Raw genomic sequence first — 20,281 nt, 5'->3', positions numbered from 1 at the left:
GGGATTTAAAACCAACCAATCGACACCGCTCACCACTGGCGCGAATTAGTGACGTGTAGTATCTCTAAAATAGGGAAATTATCATTGAAATTTTACTAACAGAATAATTAAATAATAATTTTAAATTTACCTACTCGCAAAAGTGTCCCTATTCGTTTTTAAATGATGCCATAGTGTTAACAATAATAAATATTTTAACGCGTCATCGCTGTTGGGTGTCGCGTCATCACTGTGCGACGGCAGGAACACCCCAAAGTCTGACAGGTAAACAAATGTATATTATCTAGATGTCAGGCGTTTGAGACGATTATTTTAATGCTATTTTAGGTTTCATTAATAGTATTTGTTTGTCGTGTGGTTATTGTTGTAATGTTCAGGGTCATATGTTGGGAAGTGCGTCTCATTCAGTGATACCGGGCTTAGCGCTGCTCTGCTACAGTTAGCAACGAGCTTGCGTTCACATCTTCATTATTTTGTCTGAACTATTGTATTGTTTTTTGTGTGTAGGACATCTTTTCTTTACTGCTGCAAAGATGTCTGGGAGCTTTTACTTCGTCATGGTCGGTCATCACGACAACCCCGTGTTTGAGATGGAGTTTCTGCCGCCTGGGAAAGCAGAGTCCAAGGTAATAAAGGTCTTTAAGCTTAGGATGTCCCTCAGTATGAGTGGTTGTGAGTCTGCTGACAAACTACTGGACCAGATGGTAAGCAGTGGCTTTAACCTTTTGTATTTCTCTGGGACAGGACGACCACCGCCACCTGAACCAGTTCATCGCCCACGCTGCTCTGGACCTGGTGGATGAGAACATGTGGCAGTCCAACAACATGTACCTGAAGACAGTGGACAAGTTCAACGAGTGGTTCGTCTCTGCCTTCGTCACGGCTGGACATATCCTTTAAAAGACAAAGGGATCTAGTTCAATAATGTTGTTATGGATCTGATCAGTGTTCCACATATTAATCAACCATATAAGAATACTTTATTATACACTTGAAACATCAAAAGTAGTTTAATATATTATGATAGTTATCAGCTATTGAATGCAAGGTCTATCTATCTATCTTGATGTCACAACTAAATGTTTTTTCTGAATTAATATTTTGTGCAGCAAGTGCATTTACAGAATGTTTTATGGTTTTAAGTGTCCAAACATCCTGTTCAATTTCTCCCTAACTTTTTCATACATATGAGACTCATCATGCTTCATGACATGCGACAAGAAGATGGAATAAAGAACTTCTTCAATGACGTTTATGATTTATACATAAAGGTAAGTTACCTGCTTTACATTTGTATATTAGTCAATTCTCATATTTGGTGATTTGTTATCTAATGAAGGTTTCCCTTTATTCCAGTTTGCAATGAATCCCTTTTATGAAGTCAACGCTCCGATACGATCCACAGCATTTGAAAGAAAAGTCCAGTTTCTGGGCAAGAAACACCTGATGAGCTGATCAGCCAACCTTCAGAATGAGACCTCCTTTGTAAATACTCCTTTTGAGAGGAATGCCTCTGATATGAAATATGAGGAACCCTATGATTCTGCTTTTCCACTCTTCTAATAACTGTCAATATATGTAACGAATACAAGAGATCTACACCAATGTCTTTGTAAGTTGTGACAATTTCTTTCTTGAATAAATGTATAAAAGTAAAAAGTAATACAAGTCAATGTCGTTTGTATAGTACTTAATCATGTTAGTCTGTAAGGGCCTCACACTAAGGGTGACCCTTCTAAAGTGGAGTAAAAAAAATACATATTCAGCAGACGTGCATTTGTGGCTGTTATTGGTTGACTGGCCTAACGAGTTAAACAAACCTAACAGGCAGCATCAGTGTCTGGAGAGTGGATTCACAGCCAAGCTGCATGGAACCATTAGCATAAAATGAAATAATGTACTGGTATCAATTGTGAAAGAATGGACATGGCCATGTGCACAAGGATTTTGTTTGTTTTTAATTAATCATAACTTAGCGTTATTACCATATCAGATTGAAATGATTAATGGGTAAGACAGGGTTAAACAAATGGAGCATTTTAAATTAGTACAAACAATGCGTAAATATTGGTGTTGAACCGTAGCAAGTACTTTAGTAAAATAGTTTAGCTCATGTCAATGCAATAGATCAAATACAATTTAAATTGCACACATGATAGGTCTCATTAATTGACCAGAATAAAGAAATAAAAAAGGAATTTCGAGAGCATAAATACGTAATGCCATGCATGTTAACTTGCTTGAATTGTTATTTCATGGAGGTTTCCTCCCTTTGCGCTCCTGGCACAGAATTGTGAAAACATACGCTGACAAGGCCAAAAGGTGCTGCAGTTGAGAATCGCACTCAAGCTGTTATGTAACTCTACCACTTAGACACACGTAAAAAGAAAAAGGCCTTTGTAAATGAAGAGACGATTGTAGTACAAAAAATGAATATATTATAAGGCCATCTAAAACCAACATGGAGGATTTGGAGGGAGGATGTAAGTGTTTACGTCTCACACGGCATATAATGTATCAAGTTAAACATTTATGAATTGAAAATAAAATCACTTTTCAAACCCAGCAATAGTTCCCCAAACCAATAGGACACACTTGTATTTTTCTGTGTGTTCGCATGGGACACACAGATGGAAAATGCTATGTTTTCTGACCAGAGTAAGACAGTTCTACCTTAAGTTTCCTTTTAATGACAGAGGAACAAGCCAAACCCCCACTACCCCAGAGTCAGCAAACCGTCGTGGGTTAAACCATGGCGCTATGAGCAGCAGCTGGCTGAACGCGGCTTCCTGTGCAGGCTCACAGTGTCTGTCGGTATGAGATGATCAGTCCTCTCCTCCATGGACAACACGCGGCGCACGGCCTCCTCGAAGGCCCCCGCCACGTTGGTGGCGTCCTTGGCGCTGGTCTCGTAGTACGGGTAGTTCCCGTTCTCCAGGCACCACTGACGCGCGTCTTCGGCCGACACCTGCCTCTCCGCCACGTCCACCTTGTTGCCCAGAACCACGAAGGGGAACTTCTCGGGCTCCTTGACGTCGGCGTAGTAGACAAACTCCTTCTTCCAGTTGCCCATGTTCAGGAAGCTCTGGCTGTCGTCCACGCTGAACGTCAGCAGGCAGCAGTCCGAGCCGCGGTAGAACGGCGTGCGCAGGCTGCGGAAGCGCTCCTGGCCCGCCGTGTCCCAGATCTGCAGCGTCACCATGTGGCCGTCCACCTCCAGGTCCTTGTTGAGGAACTCCACGCCGATGGTGTGGAAGAGGTGCGTGTCGAACTTGTTGGTGACGTAGCGGTTCATGAGGGAGCTCTTCCCCACTCCGCCGTCGCCCAGAAGGATCACTTTGAGGAGGGATGTCTTGGCGGACATGGCTGTACACGTCGGCGTGGCGACCGACCGCTGGACCGAGTGACCTGGGGGGGGGGGGGGGGGGGGGGTAGGGAGACGGTGTCATCACTACACAACGTCAGGCACAGAACCAACCGCTCGGTTCTCGAGAGCAGGATAAAACAGGCTGTGGCTGACGGACTATTTAAACTCCTCATTTGATTATCTCAGGACCAGCGTGACCGCGGTGCTTTAGATACAGTTTGACTCACGCAGACTGGATGAGATGTGCTCCGAACCCCCGTCCAGATCATGAAGTGTAGGTTGTCGTCCTGAGTCACATGCGCCTCTGTTTCATCTGTTTCATGATGTGGGACACCTGACACTAGCCCGCTGAAACGACTCAACAACAACAACAACAACAACAGCAGCAGCAGTGAGCCCATGACACAATTGGCCGGTTGGCACAGTCACAGCAGAGGCCCTGTACTGGGGCGAGGCCTTAACTGTACAATAAAAACCGCCCAGCCTCACTTTATTACAACACACACACACACACACACACACACACACACACACACACACACACACACACACACACACACACACACACACACACACACACACACACACACACACACTCAAATATACACAAACACACAGATGTATACATACAAACACACAAATGCATACACACAAATGTATACACACACACACACAGATCAATGTATACACACAAACACGCACACGTTAAAGATTGTTAGATAAGACACACGCATCAACAAAGCTGTCAAGCCTCAACTCAACCCATAAGCAACACGACCGGTTCTCGGCAGTCTGTCTGCCTGGGCTCGGCCTCACCACAACCTGCCATTAAAACCATGTCATCGCTATCAACAGCATCATTTTATCTACCTTCAGCGACGTTCTGGTCGTGGTGAGCAGGAATTGTGTAACAAACGACTGTAATAACACCAGATTTCAATGAGTCGGCGCTAACGTCAACTATTGGTGATGACTAGCAGGCTAGGGCTAGCTGCGTTACCCGAATCATGTGATCACTAACCTGCAGCGTTCAGGCGACGTTCAATGCCGCAGGACACCGCAGACACTACGCGTTATCCGGCACACGGGAATGCGTGGTGACTCATATGTGGAAATAAGAACGTTGCTCAATAATACGACTGGACACTGCGGTGTCCTGGTATGCTAGTAGTAGTGTGCATTTACAATTAAACACGCATACGATTGGAAAAAGCTTGTACCGACGGTCCTCGAACGTATCACTCGTTTGACTACACAGTCCTCCGACAGAGGGAAGCATTTAGCTTACAATCGACATGGCTGTGATTGATGTGTGCGTGGGCGTGTGTGTGTGCGTGGGTGTGTGGTTGTGTTTATTAGAAGAGAAAGAGAGAGCAAGAGAGAGGTTCAGTCTAGTCTATATAGGGCTGCACTAATTCTTCCAAAAAGTGTCATTGAAATATGGAACCCCATAATTATTGTATAGTATATTAGGGTTTCATTGCTATGCTGTTGATGTAAAGGTATGTGGTATATATCTCTAGGCTTGGGTAAGACAATATCAAGTAATCTACGATGTGTGTTGATTTATGTTTCTCTACATACAGATCATGAGTTTCAGTTGATATTCACGAGACGTTGCAACAAACGATAGCAGCAATTTAAAAAGCAGCAACAACACACGCACCCACACACACGTATAGAAAAAAACATTTTATTGTCATAATACGAAAGCATAATTTACAGCGGTCAAACTCCGAGGTTCCTAGCATCTGAACCTTCAAACACGATACACAATCTTTTCGACGATAACAAAAAATGAACAAAAAAATGATATATTTTGTTTTGAGATAATTTCCACCATCATTATACAAGGTAGCGAACCACACACAAATGATTGTATTTTGTTCAGTGACCATGAAAGTGACGGTTCTCTCCATCTAAACCTGAGATATGTTCTGTGAATACTAAGAGTACAGTACACTTCGTCGCTCCATCATCATCAAGATAACGGCAGTGTAGCAGCGTGGTGTGCTGTTGACCACTAGCCTGCATGCACCAATATATCTTCCCTTTAGACTTTAGAGGACCATGGGCCTTCCTCTCTCTGGCGTGGGTGACCTTCGAGGAGCCAGCCACACTGAGGCTCTCCCTGGCAGGAGGAACTCCACCAGAGAGAGGCCCACGGAGAACAAAGAATCGTTGAGGTTTCCTAACGGAGACCTCTGTACTAGAGGGGTGTCTTAGAAGAGAGCCTCGTCGTCGTCCACCTGACAGGAGCCCGAGGTCAGGACCACGTTGTCCAGCCCGATCTCCCCGCCCACACCACCCCCCCGCTGAGCTTCAAAGATGATCTGTAGAGGAAGACATCATCGATCACACCCATCAGACATCATCGATCACACCCATCAGACATCATCGTTCACACCCGTCATACATCATCGATCACAACCCTCATACATTCTGAGGAGACAGCAGCGCTTTGTCTAACAGTTTGACTCTGATGCAGAGATGTTCAGGGAAATGTGTGAGCGCGTGCCTGCGTGTTTATGCGTGCGTGCGTCTGCCTCTGTCTGCACGTGTGAGTGCTTGCCTTTGTGTCTGCGTGTGTGCGCGTCTGTGTGCCTGCCTGCCTTCGGCGTGCCGGCGTGTGTGCCTGCGTGCGTGCGTCTGCCTCTGTCTGCGTGTGTGCGTACCTTTGTGTCTGCGTGTGTGAGTGGGTGCTTGCGTGTCTATGCGTGCGTGCGTCTGCCTCTGTCTGCGGGTGTGCGTACCTTTGTGTCTGCGTGTGTGAGTGTGTGTACCTTTGTGCCTGCGTGTGTGTGTGAGTGCCTGCTTGTCTCTGCGTGTGTACGTGAACCCACCGACTCCGGCGCCTCCTCCTTCCAGGCCACGGTGAGCAGCTCCGTCTGCCAGCCCTGGGCGCGGCTGTAGCCCTGCTCCCACACGGCGTAGCCGTCGGCGTCCAGCAGCACCCGCAGCGTGCCCACGTCCTCGCCCGCCACGCGGAAGTCGAAGGTCAGGCAGAAGCTGCCCTGCTGGGCGCGGTCGCTGAGCAGCAGCTTGAGGCGCGACACGTCCCGGTCGTTCCCCAGCAGGCCGCTCATCGCCATGTAGTACTGGTCGCCTGGGGGTCAAGGGTCAGCCGGGGGGAGGGGGGGTCACCGGTCAGCGGGGGGGTTGTGATGAGGGACAGTTTGGTGCGCCTTTGCTGATGCTGCGTCCATGCATTCAGTCATTCGACCCTGTATCCATGTGTGGATTCATCCCTCCCTCAATCCACTGATTGAGTTATTCATCCACCAATTCTTATTTTCATCCATTCATACATGCATCCTTCCATAAATAAATAGAATCCCTCACCATTTCGTCCATCCATAAGCACATCCATTCATGTACCTCGTTCATGGTAGGCTACACTCCAGTCAGTGTCGTCACTCTTGTCCTGCACCCATTCACAAGCTCCCTGGTCGAAATTACAGTCCAGAATGAACTCTGGGAGACGAAAGGAAAAGGTTTAACAAATCAAATGAGAAGCGAGTCGACACCATGGCTCCATCATGATTTCAGACCATCTAAAATGTACTTTACCTTCTTGCACGGGCTTCAGTGGGATCTCTTGGATCTCTGTTGAAGGGCCGTAGAGCGATTCAAACTCTGAAACTGCAGAGAGAGGAGGTGAACTTGGGTCAAGACAAATGCTCAAGTATTCACCTTGCGGCGGTGGAAATAGTTCCATTCATATGTGGCGCGCTTCACAGATTTAGTGTTCTCGGAACACTAAATCACGATACGGCAAAGCGGCTCTGACTCTCGCCGTCAGAGAGTCCTGTCATCTCGCGCCCGTAGCGTTCTAAAATATGCATAGGATGGCTTCCCCTCGCGATAAAATAACGTTTTATCTCCTAGCCCACTTGTTTAGACATGCCTTGCTGCACATTTCAGCGTAGCGACCTCGGCATTTAGAAGCACTTGATCCATCTCCCCCTCTCCCTACTCCTCAGAGAGTGGCCTCAGAGACAGCCAGATGTGCAACAGCTGGGGCTGTGGAGCGCTCTCTGCGAGCATTGGGCTGGGGGGGGGGGGGGGGAAGGCCGCGGGGCGGGTGACAGACTCTCCAATCTGTTTGCACAACAGCTGTTCCCCGGACGCGCTTAATAAACGGCTTCGACTCCCCGGAGCCCCCCCACCCCCTTTCTTCCTGGGGGGAGCGAGGACACCTTGGATGAGCCATGCCCCCAGGCTCTCACATACCAGCCCAGAAAAATTCCACCCCCCAGGGTATGGATGTCTGAGGGGCCTGTCTCCTCACGCCGCCCGCACTCAGAGACACTCTCACTCTCACTCTGCTGCCGGTCGTGTCAGTCAACCATGTGGCGGTTTGGGGTTTGGGAAGAATGAAGGTTCTGCTAGCGTAGCGTTAGCTTTAGGTCATGTTTGGGACACCACAAGTCTGATGAGATACGATACTATGTGTGCCTTGAGCTTGTATCTCTGTCAAAAACTGTCTTTACCCTTGTTTTGATGATAAGGGGAAACGAAGAACGGGTTAAAATTGTTTCCTGTGTCACAGTTTTTTTATGTTACACCGGCTCATGTTGTGGGGATTTGCTTCCTGGGATAACAGAATTAGCTTAATAGCATTTCAGATAACGGTGTGATATCAATGTTGAATTCAGATGGGAAAGCTCTGGCAAAACAGCTATTATTGTAGTTTGACACTTTTGTGACCCTGCCGTGTTTCATGATGTTAATGACATTATTTCATTGTCGACATTTTCACCATCTTTCTTCGAAGGCCTCCAGGAAATCTGGATCATCTTGGGGCAGAGCCAGACATTACTTACTCTCGGTTCCTGTGTACATCTGCAAGAGGTCAGCAACTAGGATGTGGCGTGCAGCAGAGGCTAAAGGGCTGATTATGCTTCCACGTTCACGCAACGCAATGACCACGCAGACGCTTCGAAGCAGTCGTGAACCTATATGGTTCTGCGTCGGGTTTTAGTAAGCGAACCAATCACAGCCCTTGCTGCTCCGTGGCCTTGACGGAAGGTAAACATTTTTTTGGAGGTGCAAGTCAGGCACTTGCGGTGGACGCAAGGAGGGTCAGCAAGGACGTAAGGGGTCCGTAACCCCCTTGCGTTGTGTGAACGTGGGACCATAATCAGCCATTAAGAGGGCAGGTTAAAAGATAACCAAACGGCCCTGAACACAGTACAACCTTATTCCTTAACTTAACCTTATGTCCTTTTTGTCTATTAAGGGAGATGTTTCTCACTGCATTACTTTTAAGACTTTACTGAAACATTAGGCAGTGGGAATGTCCATATCTACACATTCGCACTGCAGGGATCAACTTAAAGTTGTTTTGGTTCTGTTTGATGCGGACCACCCACGGTCTCTCCTAAACCCCCCCCTCTAATGAAAGCCATCGGGCCGAGGGGAGCATGGCTTACCGAAAACATCTCCTCTTGGCCCGAGTTGGTTGTTCTCCTCACCTCCCTCCTCCTCCTCTTCCTCCTGCTCCTCCTCGGGCAGTAGCTCCCTCTGCTCCTCCTCCGGGCCGATGTACACCTCCCCCTCGTAGTCGAAGGGCTGCTGCCGGCCCCTGGGAGCCTCGGTCGCCGCTGGTTCCGGGATGAGGTTCTTGATGCGCTCGGGGTCCGGGATCGCGGGCCTGACCGGGGCTTCTGGGACGGCTGTGGGCAGGAAGGGGAAACGTGTCGGACACATGGAACAGCCATCACGCGGCGGAACCCCAGGACCGGCATGTTTTAGTCATTCCCGTACGAACGCCGAGTGAACTCTGCAGCTGTGGGTTGGACCCGGACCCACATGTCAAGCTTACGGCGATTAAGGAGATCGCTTTTACAGCGCAGCCATGGTTGACAAATGAACCAATTAAAAGTAAGCAGGGCAGATACACTCCATGCTGTGCAGGCAGTGTGAACATTGGAAATGTATGCAGAAGCCAATTTTCACAAACAATGTCGGATGACATGGGGAGACAGGGGCGGGGAGCTGAGCACAGGGAGTAGACGGTCGGGCAAGGGTTCACAGAGCATGGCGGTCAAAGAGGATGGGTGGAGCAAGACGAGGCACTGTTAGGACACATGGCGCACGACGAGGCACTGCTAACAGTACTGTAAGGACTGGTGGAGCACGACAAGGCACTGTTAGGACAGGTGGAGTACTGCTAAGACAGGTGGAGTACTGCTAAGACAGGTGGAGTACTGCTAGGACAGGGGATCACTGCTAGGACAGGTGGAGCAGGACAAGGCACGGATAGTGCTGGGACAGGTGGAGCACTGCTAGGACAGGTGGAGCACTGTTAGGACGGGTGGAAAACTGCAAGGATAGGTGGTGCATTACGAGGCCGAGTTAGGAGCAGAGAGCGGAGGTGGACCTTGCGTTCTGAGTCTCACCGTTGAGGAGTTCGTCTGCCCCTCCTCTACCGCCGTCCCAAGAACTCTGATAGAAGGGCTTGACTATAAAACACAGAGGAGTCCTTCAGATCACACAGCGGCGAGGGGGGGAGGGGCATACAGTGAGACCCAAGCCACTGCCGTGTCCCTTCTAGGCCGCTGGCGTCTGTAACCGTACAATGTTTGCCCAGGTGTTTTTTCAATCTCTGCATCCCTCGTGCAAAGTGCAAGAGGGGATCAAGAACAGGAAACTGGCCTTGGCACGTCTACGGTTTTGCAGACGTTTTACAGAAAGGGGGGAAATATGTGCCAGGAAAAACGACGAGAGTTCTCATGGTTTATAGACCTGCGGCGAACTCTGGAAGTCAGCTACTGCCTCGCTCATCGCCAGACCGCTCTATTCGATCCGATGCATGAGACATCAAAACTATGGGCTTGTCTCGTTCATTTGTGGAGGACTTGGGTGCAGCAGATCTCACCGGAGCACTCAAAGCCATTGCCTCTGAAGCCTGGCTTGCACCTACACCTGTAGGATCCCTGGGTATTCAGACACACGGCGTGGTCACTGCACCTCCGGACGCCCGCGTCACACTCATTAAGGTCTGGAATGGGCAGAGTCGCATTTGTACTCATGTGCAAATGACTCACACGCATCTTGCGCTTATACTTTCCACTAGTAGGCTGAACCTTACCTACGCAGTCGTATTTGCCTGCCACATATTTCAGGTCGTAGCCATTTTGGCACTTGCACAAGTAGCTGCCGAAGGTGTTGATGCATTGTCGGTTGTAGGGACACAGGTTCTTGCCAGTGACACATTCATCAATATCTGCAGTGGGGACAGAGAGACAGAGGAAGTGAGATTTGGTTGGCTGTATTGAACCCTGTTGACACCTGCTATATAATAATAATAATAATACATTTAATTTAGAAGCGCCTTTCAAGACACCCAAGGTCACCTTACAGAGCATATAGTGTGTGATATGCTATCGCTGCCACACACTGGAATGTATTCTGTTTACAGACATTAAGTGGAAGAGATAAAAGACTTGCTGTTGAGGCAACTGACCTGACCCACCTCAATGATTCAAATTCCATCGAGGTAGGAATTAAAAAACAAGGCATTCCTTTCACAGCGGACTCACTTTAGAGTCACATGTCCTAGATGCTGTATGCAACAGCTGTCATTTACATAGATTAGCCGCTGTTGCCTAGCAACAGTGGCAAATCAAATGGAGATGGATACCACCAAAAGATCCTTACAGGCATCAACACCGCCAAAACACTGGTTATAGCATATTCCCCTGTGGGCTGGAGGTTATGGAAATATTCCCACAGTCTGCCCTCCTGGCTCTTATTGCGCCGCATATCTGTGTTTATTTGTACACTAGTGTCAATCATCCAGTGAAACACCTGGATGGCGCCGTGTTTGTTATGGTGGCTGACTGCGGTGTGTGTGCTGGGTCTCAGTGGGACTCACCCACACAGGTCCTCTCATCTGCCCCCAGCTGGAGGCCTGAGGAAGGACAAAGGCAGCGGATCTCCCCCTGGACCTCCTCACAGCCGTACTGACAGTGGGCCAGGGAGCATGTCCTGGAGTCTGGACGGGCACACAGGCACACACACACACACACACACGCACACACGCACACGCACACGCACACACACGCAATCGATTCACTGATTCAGTTTTATAAATGCATTAACTTTACATCCTGCATGCGGCTCCATGATGGCGAGTAAAAGAAGGTAGGAAGGATGGATGGAGGGGAGGGGAGGGGGCTAGGAAGGAGGTAAGGAGGGGAGGAACGAGGTAAGGTAGGAAGGAGGGAAGGAAGGGCGGAGGGTAGCAAGGAGGGAAGGAGGGGAGGAAGGCACCCACTTGCGCATGAGCCGTCGGGCTTCAGCATGTAGCCGTTGAGGCAGTAGCACATGTAGCTGCCGTAGGTGTTCATGCAGCGATGCTCACAGGGCCGCGGCTTCAGGCCGCACTCGTTCAGGTCTGTGGAACATCACACATCACAATCCATCTTACTCAGCCCGGTTCCCCCAAACCGCAGGATGTACGCTTCGTCAGGAAGGTCTGATCCAAGGGGAAGGATGGAGCGGTGGAGGAGGAACCCGATCTGTGTGGAACCGGTTTGACCCGGTGTGTTCCGGACCCCGTCACTGACCTTGGTGGCAGGTCTTGCCGGCGTATCCCGCGAAGCACTTGCATTTGTTGGGGCCGACGCACTCCCCGTGCTTGCAGCCCGGCGTGCACTGGGCTGGGGAAGCATTTAGAGGTACAGTTACAGGATGGTGGTTAAAGGATGAGGGGCTAGAGTTAGACCGCAAACTTCATTCAGGTTTTTTGGTCATTCTTTCTTTCTGTCTTTATATATATATATATTTTTTTTTTTTCCACTTCAAAATAAAAGCTCCACTAAATCCACCATTAGAGGATATTAGCTCAGATTGCCAGTTATCGTTCTCGTTGTTTGACAGAAGCCGGGTTTGTGTGAAGAAGTTCTTCTGGCCTGTTGTACGGATCCTCCTACCTTCACACTGTCCTTCACCATTCTTCTTCCAGCCGTAGCAACACTCCAGTCTCCTCCCATAGCGACACACACCAGGTTGGCTTACGTAACGAGACAAACAGAAACATGATTATTCACAACTACACCCCCCGAAGAAAACGGATACCTTCCAAAGAACTGCATTTTATCCTCGTTGGTGCTCTGACAGCTGATGTCTCTAAGGTGGGCTGATTGATGACCGCAGACTGTAAGCCATGCATTCACATTTACATTGACGGTGTTTAGCAGATGCTTTAATCCACAGGGACTTGCAATAAGTACATTTGGCAGGAGAAAGAGAAACAATATATCACTGTTGGTACAGTAAGGATGTTTATAGAACCAAGTGCCAAGCACTAACAATCACCAGGTTAACCCGTTCCCTGTATACAACACAGATAGCTAGGATAAGACGCTACATGATGCTAAGGGCTATTTTAAAGTGCAAGGATGTATAACATACAATAAGTGCGTGCATTAAGTGTCCGCACTTATTGTATGCACCTGCACCTCTTCTGCAACGATCCCGCTACACACACAGGTGTCGGATCCAAACAGCCTGCAAAGCCTTTGTTAACCATCCTCCCTGGGGAGTCGACAGCGTCTCCTGCCGAGACAGGATGCAGGCTGCAGATGGTGAAGAATCCCAGAAGCAGACATGCTGTTGAAGCCTCATGAAAACATGCTCTCCTTTCTGCTGCTCCTACCCCAGAGACTCTTAGGGTTCCCTTGAGGAAACGTCTTGTGTCGGTGGTTGTGGTTGTGTTTCCGTTGGAGTAAGTCTATGGTATAGTGAGACGTTCTCCTGTCTGCAGGCGATCTGCAGCCTCCAGACGCTAATAGGAAGCATGATGAACTCAACCTACAAACAGGCTGCTGCACGAGTGTACTTTTATACCCCAATTTGAAGAAAGAAAAAGCAGCGATTGCAGTGACTGGACAACATATAGGAAGAATCTCTCACTGCTCACAGATCTATAGCATCACCCTTGAAGTATCCCATGAGAACGGTCAAGGTGACCCTTCTCACCCTGACACAGCCGCAGGGCCCAACAGGGTGCTCTCAGGGCCCCCTGAGGGGGCCCTGAGAGCACCCTGTTGGGCCCCTGGGAGCACCCGGGCTCAACGGGGGCTTAAGGAATCTGAAACCTGGTAGAAACCCACCAGAATAGCCCGGAGGAGCCGGAGGGCCGGCGGCAACAGGTGGTCCTCCTGGGTTAGGAGCAGTTGTCGTGCCGTATTTAGACGCCACGGCCCCCCTGCAGCCAGCCCCCGGGTGGAGGTGTAGCGTGGTGCGGCGATGGGTCTCCTCCCAGGGACACCTCCATAAGCTAAGCTGCCTGAACCTTCAGTGTAAGTGCGGAGCTCCGACACAACATAGGGTTCACTCTGCCTCTCAGCTGCCACTCAACGCAGAGATAAACAACGACCAGCGCTCAGGAAAACGTGGTGACAATTATACCTTGTGTGACCGATTATACCTTGGGGCAAGGCTTGCAGAAAGACCGGAATACATGTCTCAATATGTCAACGTTGACGTCCTTGACGTATTTCCATGTCGTGAGCTGCAGTCAGACCCTGCGGCAGCTCTCTTTGTCTGCAGCCTGCGTGTTTCCGTCTGAAGCGTGGTCCTACCTGCGGACGTTTGCGCTGCCAGACGAGACGTAGACCAGGCAAAGGAGAGCGGCGATCAGGGTGAACTGTTGCATGTCTGCAGCTGTGTGCGGACTCTCCTCTCAGCTGGCTGCTCAGACGGCTCTGTGGGCTGCAGCGGCTAGTGAGCGGGCACTATCCAGGAATCCACTAGCGCTCCGAGTGAGACCTCACCCGAGGGGAGCCTGAGTTCATGTGTCCCCCCCCCCCCAGAAGCTAACTCCACTCCCCTTCCCAGTCACCCCCACTCTCTCTGTATGTCCCTCACTTTGCTCGCTCTCTCTCTCTCTCTCTCTCACTTTGCTCTCTCTCTCTCTCTCTCTCTCTCTCTCTCTCTCTCTCTCTCTCTCTCTCTCACTTTGCTCTCTCTCTCTCTCTCTCTCTCTCTCTCTCTCTCTCTCTCTCTCTCTCTCTCTCTCTCTCTCTCACTTTGCTCTCTCTCTCTCTCTCTCTCTCTCTCTCTCACTTTTCTCTCTCTCTCACTTTGCTCTCTCTCTCTCTCTCTCTCTCTCTCTCTCTCGCTCTCTCGCTCTCTCTCTCTCTCTCTCTCTCTCACTTTTCTCTCTCTCTCTCTCTCTCTCTCTCTCTCTCTCTCTCTCTCTCTCTCTCTCTCTCTCTCTCTCTCTCTCTCTCACTTTGCTCTCTCTCTCTCTCTCTCTCTCTCTCTCTCTCTCTCTCTCTCTCTCTCTCTCTTCCCCTCACTTAACTCCCCCTCTCTCTCCCGCCCACACCGAGGGCTAAACTCTTCCCCAGAGATGGAGTGTCACTTTGGCACATGAAGGGTTAAACTGGGTCCGGTGTCGGTGCTGAAGTCGGTTTGTGGGGGCATGAAGAGTTAAACTGGGGCTGCTTGAGGTGGGGGGGTTAGATGTTGAGGATGAAACCATACACGGCATCACATGGAGTTGTTTGTCCAGACCGCCGAAAGGAAGGGCCATTTAGTGTGTCTCTATGTGTGCGTGTGTGTGAGCATGTGTGCTATCGGCCTTTGTCTCTGTGAATAATTAGCTGGATCAACTAATCGTTGAAGCCAGACACGCACAGGCCTGTCATTACCCCCTGCCTGCGCTTTGATGTCCTAATTATCCCGTGAAGCCCTGCTAACCCAGGCTAACTCCTGGCTCCACAAGTCTTTAATGAGCCTGGGACCCTTTTAGGCAGCGGCAACATCTGCTCACAACCATGGCTCCTCTGTTCTGCAGCGAGCAGGACAGGTGATATCTCTGTGGAATCACCAGGGGATTGTCTTCCCAGGCGGGTCGTTTAGGTGGCTCTCTACCCCCCCCCCCCTCTCTATCTCTCGTTCTCTGTTCCCTCTCTCTCACTCTCTGCCATCTCTCTCTCTCTCTCTCTCTCTCTCTCTCTCTCTCGTTCTCTGTTCCCTCTCTCTCACTCTCTGCCATCCCTCTCTCTCTCTCTCTCTCTCTCTCTCTCTCTCTCTCTCTCTCTCTCTGCCATCTCTCTCTCTGCCATTTCTCTATCTCCCTCTCTCTCACTCCCCCCCCCCCCCCCTCCCTCTCTCTCTCTCTCTCTCTCTCTCTCTCTCTCTCTCTCTCTCTCTCTCTCTCTCTCTCTCTCTCTCTCTCTATACAGGTATATATATATATGTCTCACCTCGTTTACCATATGCATCGAATACTTCAATATTCATTCGGTCATTTGCACCTACAATGATTCGTAAAAAATAGAGATAAAAAGAGAAATAATGACTCAAAATGAACTGCAGGTAACGTATGGGGAAACACCAAGATGTCTTTGGAATGACGGATCAGTTAACAGACTCGAAGTTAGGGGAACAAACGTAAACAAATCGTAGACAACTCTTTTGTGGTGGATCAGGCTGTGAGAAGGCTGTTGATTGGCTGCATTCCTTTCACTCACATCTGCAGACACACACACACACACACACACACACACACACACACACACACACACACACACACACACACACACACACACACACACAGCCCCTGGGGTCCCATTGTGTAGCCATCCTGGGTCACTGCAACCCGACCAACAACAGACAATACTGCTGGCATCCCTAGCATGTGTGCTGAGTGGTTGGCCTGGCTCTAAGAGGCTGTTGTTTGTTTGTAGGACGCTGGTAGTAGTGTGTGTGGCTATCTATAGCCCCTGAGAAAGTAAACATTCCCGTAACATCACCCTGCATTCAGGCAGGTCTTGCAGCTTATTCACGTAATGTATGTGCTCTTCAGGCGATTCCACTCATCGACATTGTTCGGCTGTTCTATTTTCGGCCACATGGGGGAGACATGATCATTGATTCTGGAATGGACCCAGGCTGAATGTTTATCCAAATACATTTATTACAATACATTCATCTAGATTCCATTACATCTATTGTAAAGTTGAAAAATGTGATTCTAAAGCGGAGCTCTTCATGCCTTGGCGATTTCATAATTAAACAGTCTCTCTCTCTGTGTTAATTAAACACAGATTCTATTTTTGTATCATTATTTGTCAATGTCGTTTGTAAATGTTGAATGTTAAGCATTTAAATATGTGTAAATAATACGTATTGATGCATTGGAACAAGGAAAGCTTTCAGCTTCTATTATTACTTACAGTTCCCTTTACCAAATCTTCTCTCAGAAAAACAGCTAGAGGAACAGCATTGCTTTAGAAAAACGTTTAAATGTCATTTCATCATTTCAGGAAGTAAGTTTGCCAACTTCCTGGAATACACATTTACTTCTCTATTTGCAGTTTCTAGTTTTGCAGAATGCATTCAGTAAATCTTGACCTTATAACTGCCGCAGCTATAATGAGACTATGCTATTGTAAACTCTTGAGTCCTGAACGAAGCAGTGGGAACGCTAGGGCCTGTGTTTCCCGGCTCATGCACTCGACGGTGATTGACTATAAAAGGCGAGGCTGTGCTGGAGTTATTTTGAAAGTCATGGGTAGGCCTACGTAACCACATCCTGCCCAGAGTACGGAGATGACTAGAGCGATGCACTTAATACGCTGGTGCTGCTGATGAAGCTGTTCTAAGCTGAAGGCCTTCAGCTCCTCAGTCCCGGGCCAGACGTGAGACAATGCCTTTTGTCTAACTTTTGAAGTTTGTAGGATCAGTTTGGGTTGGAAAACCGTATGGGACGTTTCATATTGCATCAGAAACATCCTTGTTGTTATTGTTTTTATTAATCTGCAAGAAACATAAATCAGCCCATCTTTTATTTTTTTCTACGAGAGCACCTAGCGTCGAACCACATACAACCTCAGTGATACAGCAGCAGCCTTAGGCCCAATCCCATTTCTACCCCTTACCCCTTCCCCTTACCCCTTCAAAACAAGGGGGAGGGGGAAGGGGTAGAAATGGGATTGGGCCTTAATGTCTCTGTAATTCATTGGAAGCCCCTCTTCCTGGGAAGCGATCTGAGGTCAGCGCACAGCTGGGAGGGGATCCAGACTGATCAGAGCGTCAAGAGATCTGACCTCGGAGAACTCATCCCACATTATTCTGGTTGAGAACGAACAACACTGAGGGGAGTTTCCAGTCAGGCAAATTAGAGAACTAAATAAATAGTACTTCAATATTTCGATGTTATGAAATTCCGAATAAAATAAAGGTAGTTAAATCTCTCTTCAAAAACCCACACACAAAGTCACACACTTGCACACACACAGTCAAACACGCGCACACACAAATACACACAGTGAAACAAATACAAAGTCACACACACGCACGCACTTTCACACAAACACACACACAGTCCCACACACGCACACTCTGTCACACAAACACAGTCACAAATGCACGTACACACACAGACACACACACACATACGGTCACCTACACAAACACACACACACACACACAGTTACACGCATTTACACAATCACACAAATGAACAGTCACACACAAGCGCGTACGCACACAGACACACTCGCACACACACGCACACACACACACACACACACACACACACACACACACACAAACAAACTGATAGACAGACACCGCGCAACACACAAAAAAAGTGATTATGGTGTGAAGGTTGTAGGAATGCTGAGAGCATCACAGGTCACACATAATGACAGAGTGGGGCCGGGGGCCGCCGGACTGGTAGCATGCACCCCCCCCCCCACCCCCCGACCCCCCCCCTCGCCCAGCGTGATCACACACGCCCGCCGGGACGGGGCGAACAGGTTTTTGTGCGTAGCAGGCTTTGACAGCAATGTGCCTAACCTATCTGTAAGAGACTCAGCTTGCCGCCTGGTCTCAATTCAGGGTCTATGGGGAATTTCCTCAGATTATTATTGTATAACCGCAAATGCAACTATTGAGAAACTCAAAACTATTCAATAGTATTTTGCACTGCAGTTCTACAATAGCATGTAATTACATAAATCGGATTATATACATGTATGTATATATATATACCGTATATATATATATATATACATATATATATATATATCTATATAAAAAGTAAAAAGTAAAAGCAAGTCATCTTGTTCAACGGGCCATATGCCCTGCTATGTTAGTATCTCTTGCCACATCTTAAGTGCACAATCGATGCATTGCAAATATGCATTGCCTATGCAAAGCAAGACAACATGGAAGTCTTCTAAACAATCCACAGGGGTGAGATTGCTCTGCAATGCTTCCCTGTACTCTGTTCCTCCATTAGACACCCATTCCTTCATGTAGTTTCATCATTTAATGAGAAGATTTTGATTTGTGGCTCCAAGACACGACAAAAAGGCGACCCATGTTCCCTGAATTCCCCATCGTCTGTTGCTGAAAGAAATGCATGAAACCTTGTAAATTTGTGTACATTGAAGCAATTACTTATTTTAATTGAATTAAAATTCAACATCATATCGATTACAATTGGTTAACATGTTTTGGATTGTGGTGCACACGTGCTAGACCTAAGAAGATCAGTATCATGTTGACTGGCGTGACATTGTGCTTTGGTCAGGCCACTGTCATCAAAGCTCCAATATATCTTGACACACTGCCAACCTCACTGTGAGACCAACAAGTCATGCTGTTGTGCATTCATTTCAAGAGTCTCATAAATCACTTCCTTTTAACCGTCTATCTTTGAGTCCCTGAACTCAGGAAGCCTTTGAGATCCCTAAGGCTCAGGGGTCACCCTGGGCCCTTTATTCCTCTCATCCGGGACCCCTAGGCACCAGGGGTCCCCTACTGAACTACAAATCCCAGGGGATGTTAAGAGAAGGTTTTCCTGACTGACGCCTAAGATATTTAGTTCAGTTCAGTTCAGTTCAGTTTATTTCCATGACTCACAACATGATACAAGCATGTATGTAAAACGTTATTTTTTGCAAACACGTGACCAATAAAACTTTGAAGTTGAACTGTCAAGTTGTAAACCTGAACCGAGTTCTTGGGGATTATATGATCCTTTACAGTGTGTACACAATGGAATAGTATTGTCGCTGTTAATCCTCCAACCAAATAATTTGAACAGTAGCACACAACGGTTTGGAAGAGTTGACTAAATGCTTTTTGCAAAATGCTTTTTCTCCTTCTAATCAAGAGCATTCAGACCGTCGACTGCGGAACAATCTCAATTTGTTTTGGCGGAGGAAATGACGCGCGGAAGATAAGCAAGTGTGAAACAAGTCGTGTGGATGCAGTCAGACGGCTGTCACTGACCTCCTGCAGGGTCTAATACAATTGGTTAACATGTTTTGGATTGTGGTGCACACATGCTAGACCTAAGAAGATCAGTATCATGTTGACTGGCGTGACATTGTGCTTTGGTCAGGCCACTGTCATCAAAGCTCCAATATATCTTGACACACTGCCAACCTCACTGTGAGACCAACAAGTCATGCTGTTGTGCATTCATTTCAAGAGTCTCATAAATCACTTCCTTTTAACCGTCTATCTTTGAGTCCCTGAACTCAGGAAGCCTTTGAGATCCCTAAGGCTCAGGGGTCACCCTGGGCCCTTTATTCCTCTCATCCGGGACCCCTAGGCACCAGGGGTCCCCTACTGAACTACAAATCCCAGGGGATGTTAAGAGAAGGTTTTCCTGACTGACGCCTAAGATATTTAGTTCAGTTCAGTTCAGTTCAGTTTATTTCCATGACTCACAACATGATACAAGCATGTATGTAAAACGTTATTTTTTGCAAACACGTGACCAATAAAACTTTGAAGTTGAACTGTCAAGTTGTAAACCTGAACCGAGTTCTTGGGGATTATATGATCCTTTACAGTGTGTACACAATGGAATAGTATTGTCGCTGTTAATCCTCCAACCAAATAATTTGAACAGTAGCACACAACGGTTTG

At 48.1% G+C, this 20,281-nt stretch overlaps 3 protein-coding genes across 6 annotated transcripts; 1 reads left to right on the top strand and 2 right to left on the bottom strand.

The window, feature by feature from the left end:
• The first annotated feature begins 223 nt into the window (after nucleotides 1–223).
• Nucleotides 224–1,662, top strand: trappc2 (trafficking protein particle complex subunit 2). Its single transcript, XM_056580195.1, has 5 exons — nucleotides 224–264; nucleotides 508–626; nucleotides 745–893; nucleotides 1,190–1,271; nucleotides 1,357–1,662. The coding sequence occupies exons 2-5, from the start codon at nucleotides 534–536 to the stop codon at nucleotides 1,453–1,455; spliced, it is 423 nt and encodes a 140-aa protein (XP_056436170.1). The 5' UTR covers nucleotides 224–264; nucleotides 508–533; the 3' UTR covers nucleotides 1,456–1,662.
• A 21-nt stretch (nucleotides 1,663–1,683) lies between these two features.
• rab9a (RAB9A, member RAS oncogene family) lies at nucleotides 1,684–4,397 on the bottom strand. 2 transcript variants are annotated; one of them, XM_056580194.1, is made up of 3 exons: nucleotides 4,238–4,397; nucleotides 3,595–3,724; nucleotides 1,684–3,408 (listed from the first exon to the last, which is right to left on the bottom strand). In XM_056580194.1, the coding sequence occupies exon 3, from the start codon at nucleotides 3,362–3,364 to the stop codon at nucleotides 2,759–2,761; it is 606 nt and encodes a 201-aa protein (XP_056436169.1). In that variant the 5' UTR covers nucleotides 3,365–3,408; nucleotides 3,595–3,724; nucleotides 4,238–4,397; the 3' UTR covers nucleotides 1,684–2,758. The 2 variants fall into 2 exon arrangements, with proteins under 2 accessions (XP_056436169.1, XP_056436168.1); XM_056580193.1 differs by having other exon boundaries at nucleotides 3,595–3,715.
• A 536-nt stretch (nucleotides 4,398–4,933) lies between these two features.
• Nucleotides 4,934–14,153, bottom strand: egfl6 (EGF-like-domain, multiple 6). 3 transcript variants are annotated; one of them, XM_056580000.1, is made up of 13 exons: nucleotides 13,963–14,153; nucleotides 12,310–12,389; nucleotides 11,944–12,036; nucleotides 11,652–11,771; nucleotides 11,250–11,369; nucleotides 10,464–10,598; nucleotides 10,251–10,373; nucleotides 9,772–9,834; nucleotides 8,803–9,045; nucleotides 6,938–7,009; nucleotides 6,746–6,841; nucleotides 6,211–6,473; nucleotides 4,934–5,700 (listed from the first exon to the last, which is right to left on the bottom strand). In XM_056580000.1, the coding sequence occupies exons 1-13, from the start codon at nucleotides 14,034–14,036 to the stop codon at nucleotides 5,590–5,592; spliced, it is 1,593 nt and encodes a 530-aa protein (XP_056435975.1). In that variant the 5' UTR covers nucleotides 14,037–14,153; the 3' UTR covers nucleotides 4,934–5,589. The 3 variants fall into 3 exon arrangements, with proteins under 3 accessions (XP_056435975.1, XP_056435976.1, XP_056435977.1); XM_056580001.1 differs by having other exon boundaries at nucleotides 8,845–9,045; XM_056580002.1 differs by lacking the exons at nucleotides 9,772–9,834; nucleotides 10,251–10,373.
• Between the last annotated feature and the right edge of the window lie 6,128 nt (nucleotides 14,154–20,281).

The sequence above is a fragment of the Gadus chalcogrammus genome, chromosome 20 (assembly GCF_026213295.1).
Source record: "Gadus chalcogrammus isolate NIFS_2021 chromosome 20, NIFS_Gcha_1.0, whole genome shotgun sequence".
In the NCBI taxonomy this organism is placed as follows: domain Eukaryota; kingdom Metazoa; phylum Chordata; class Actinopteri; order Gadiformes; family Gadidae; genus Gadus; species Gadus chalcogrammus.
This window is presented reverse-complemented; position numbering and strand designations above follow the sequence as displayed.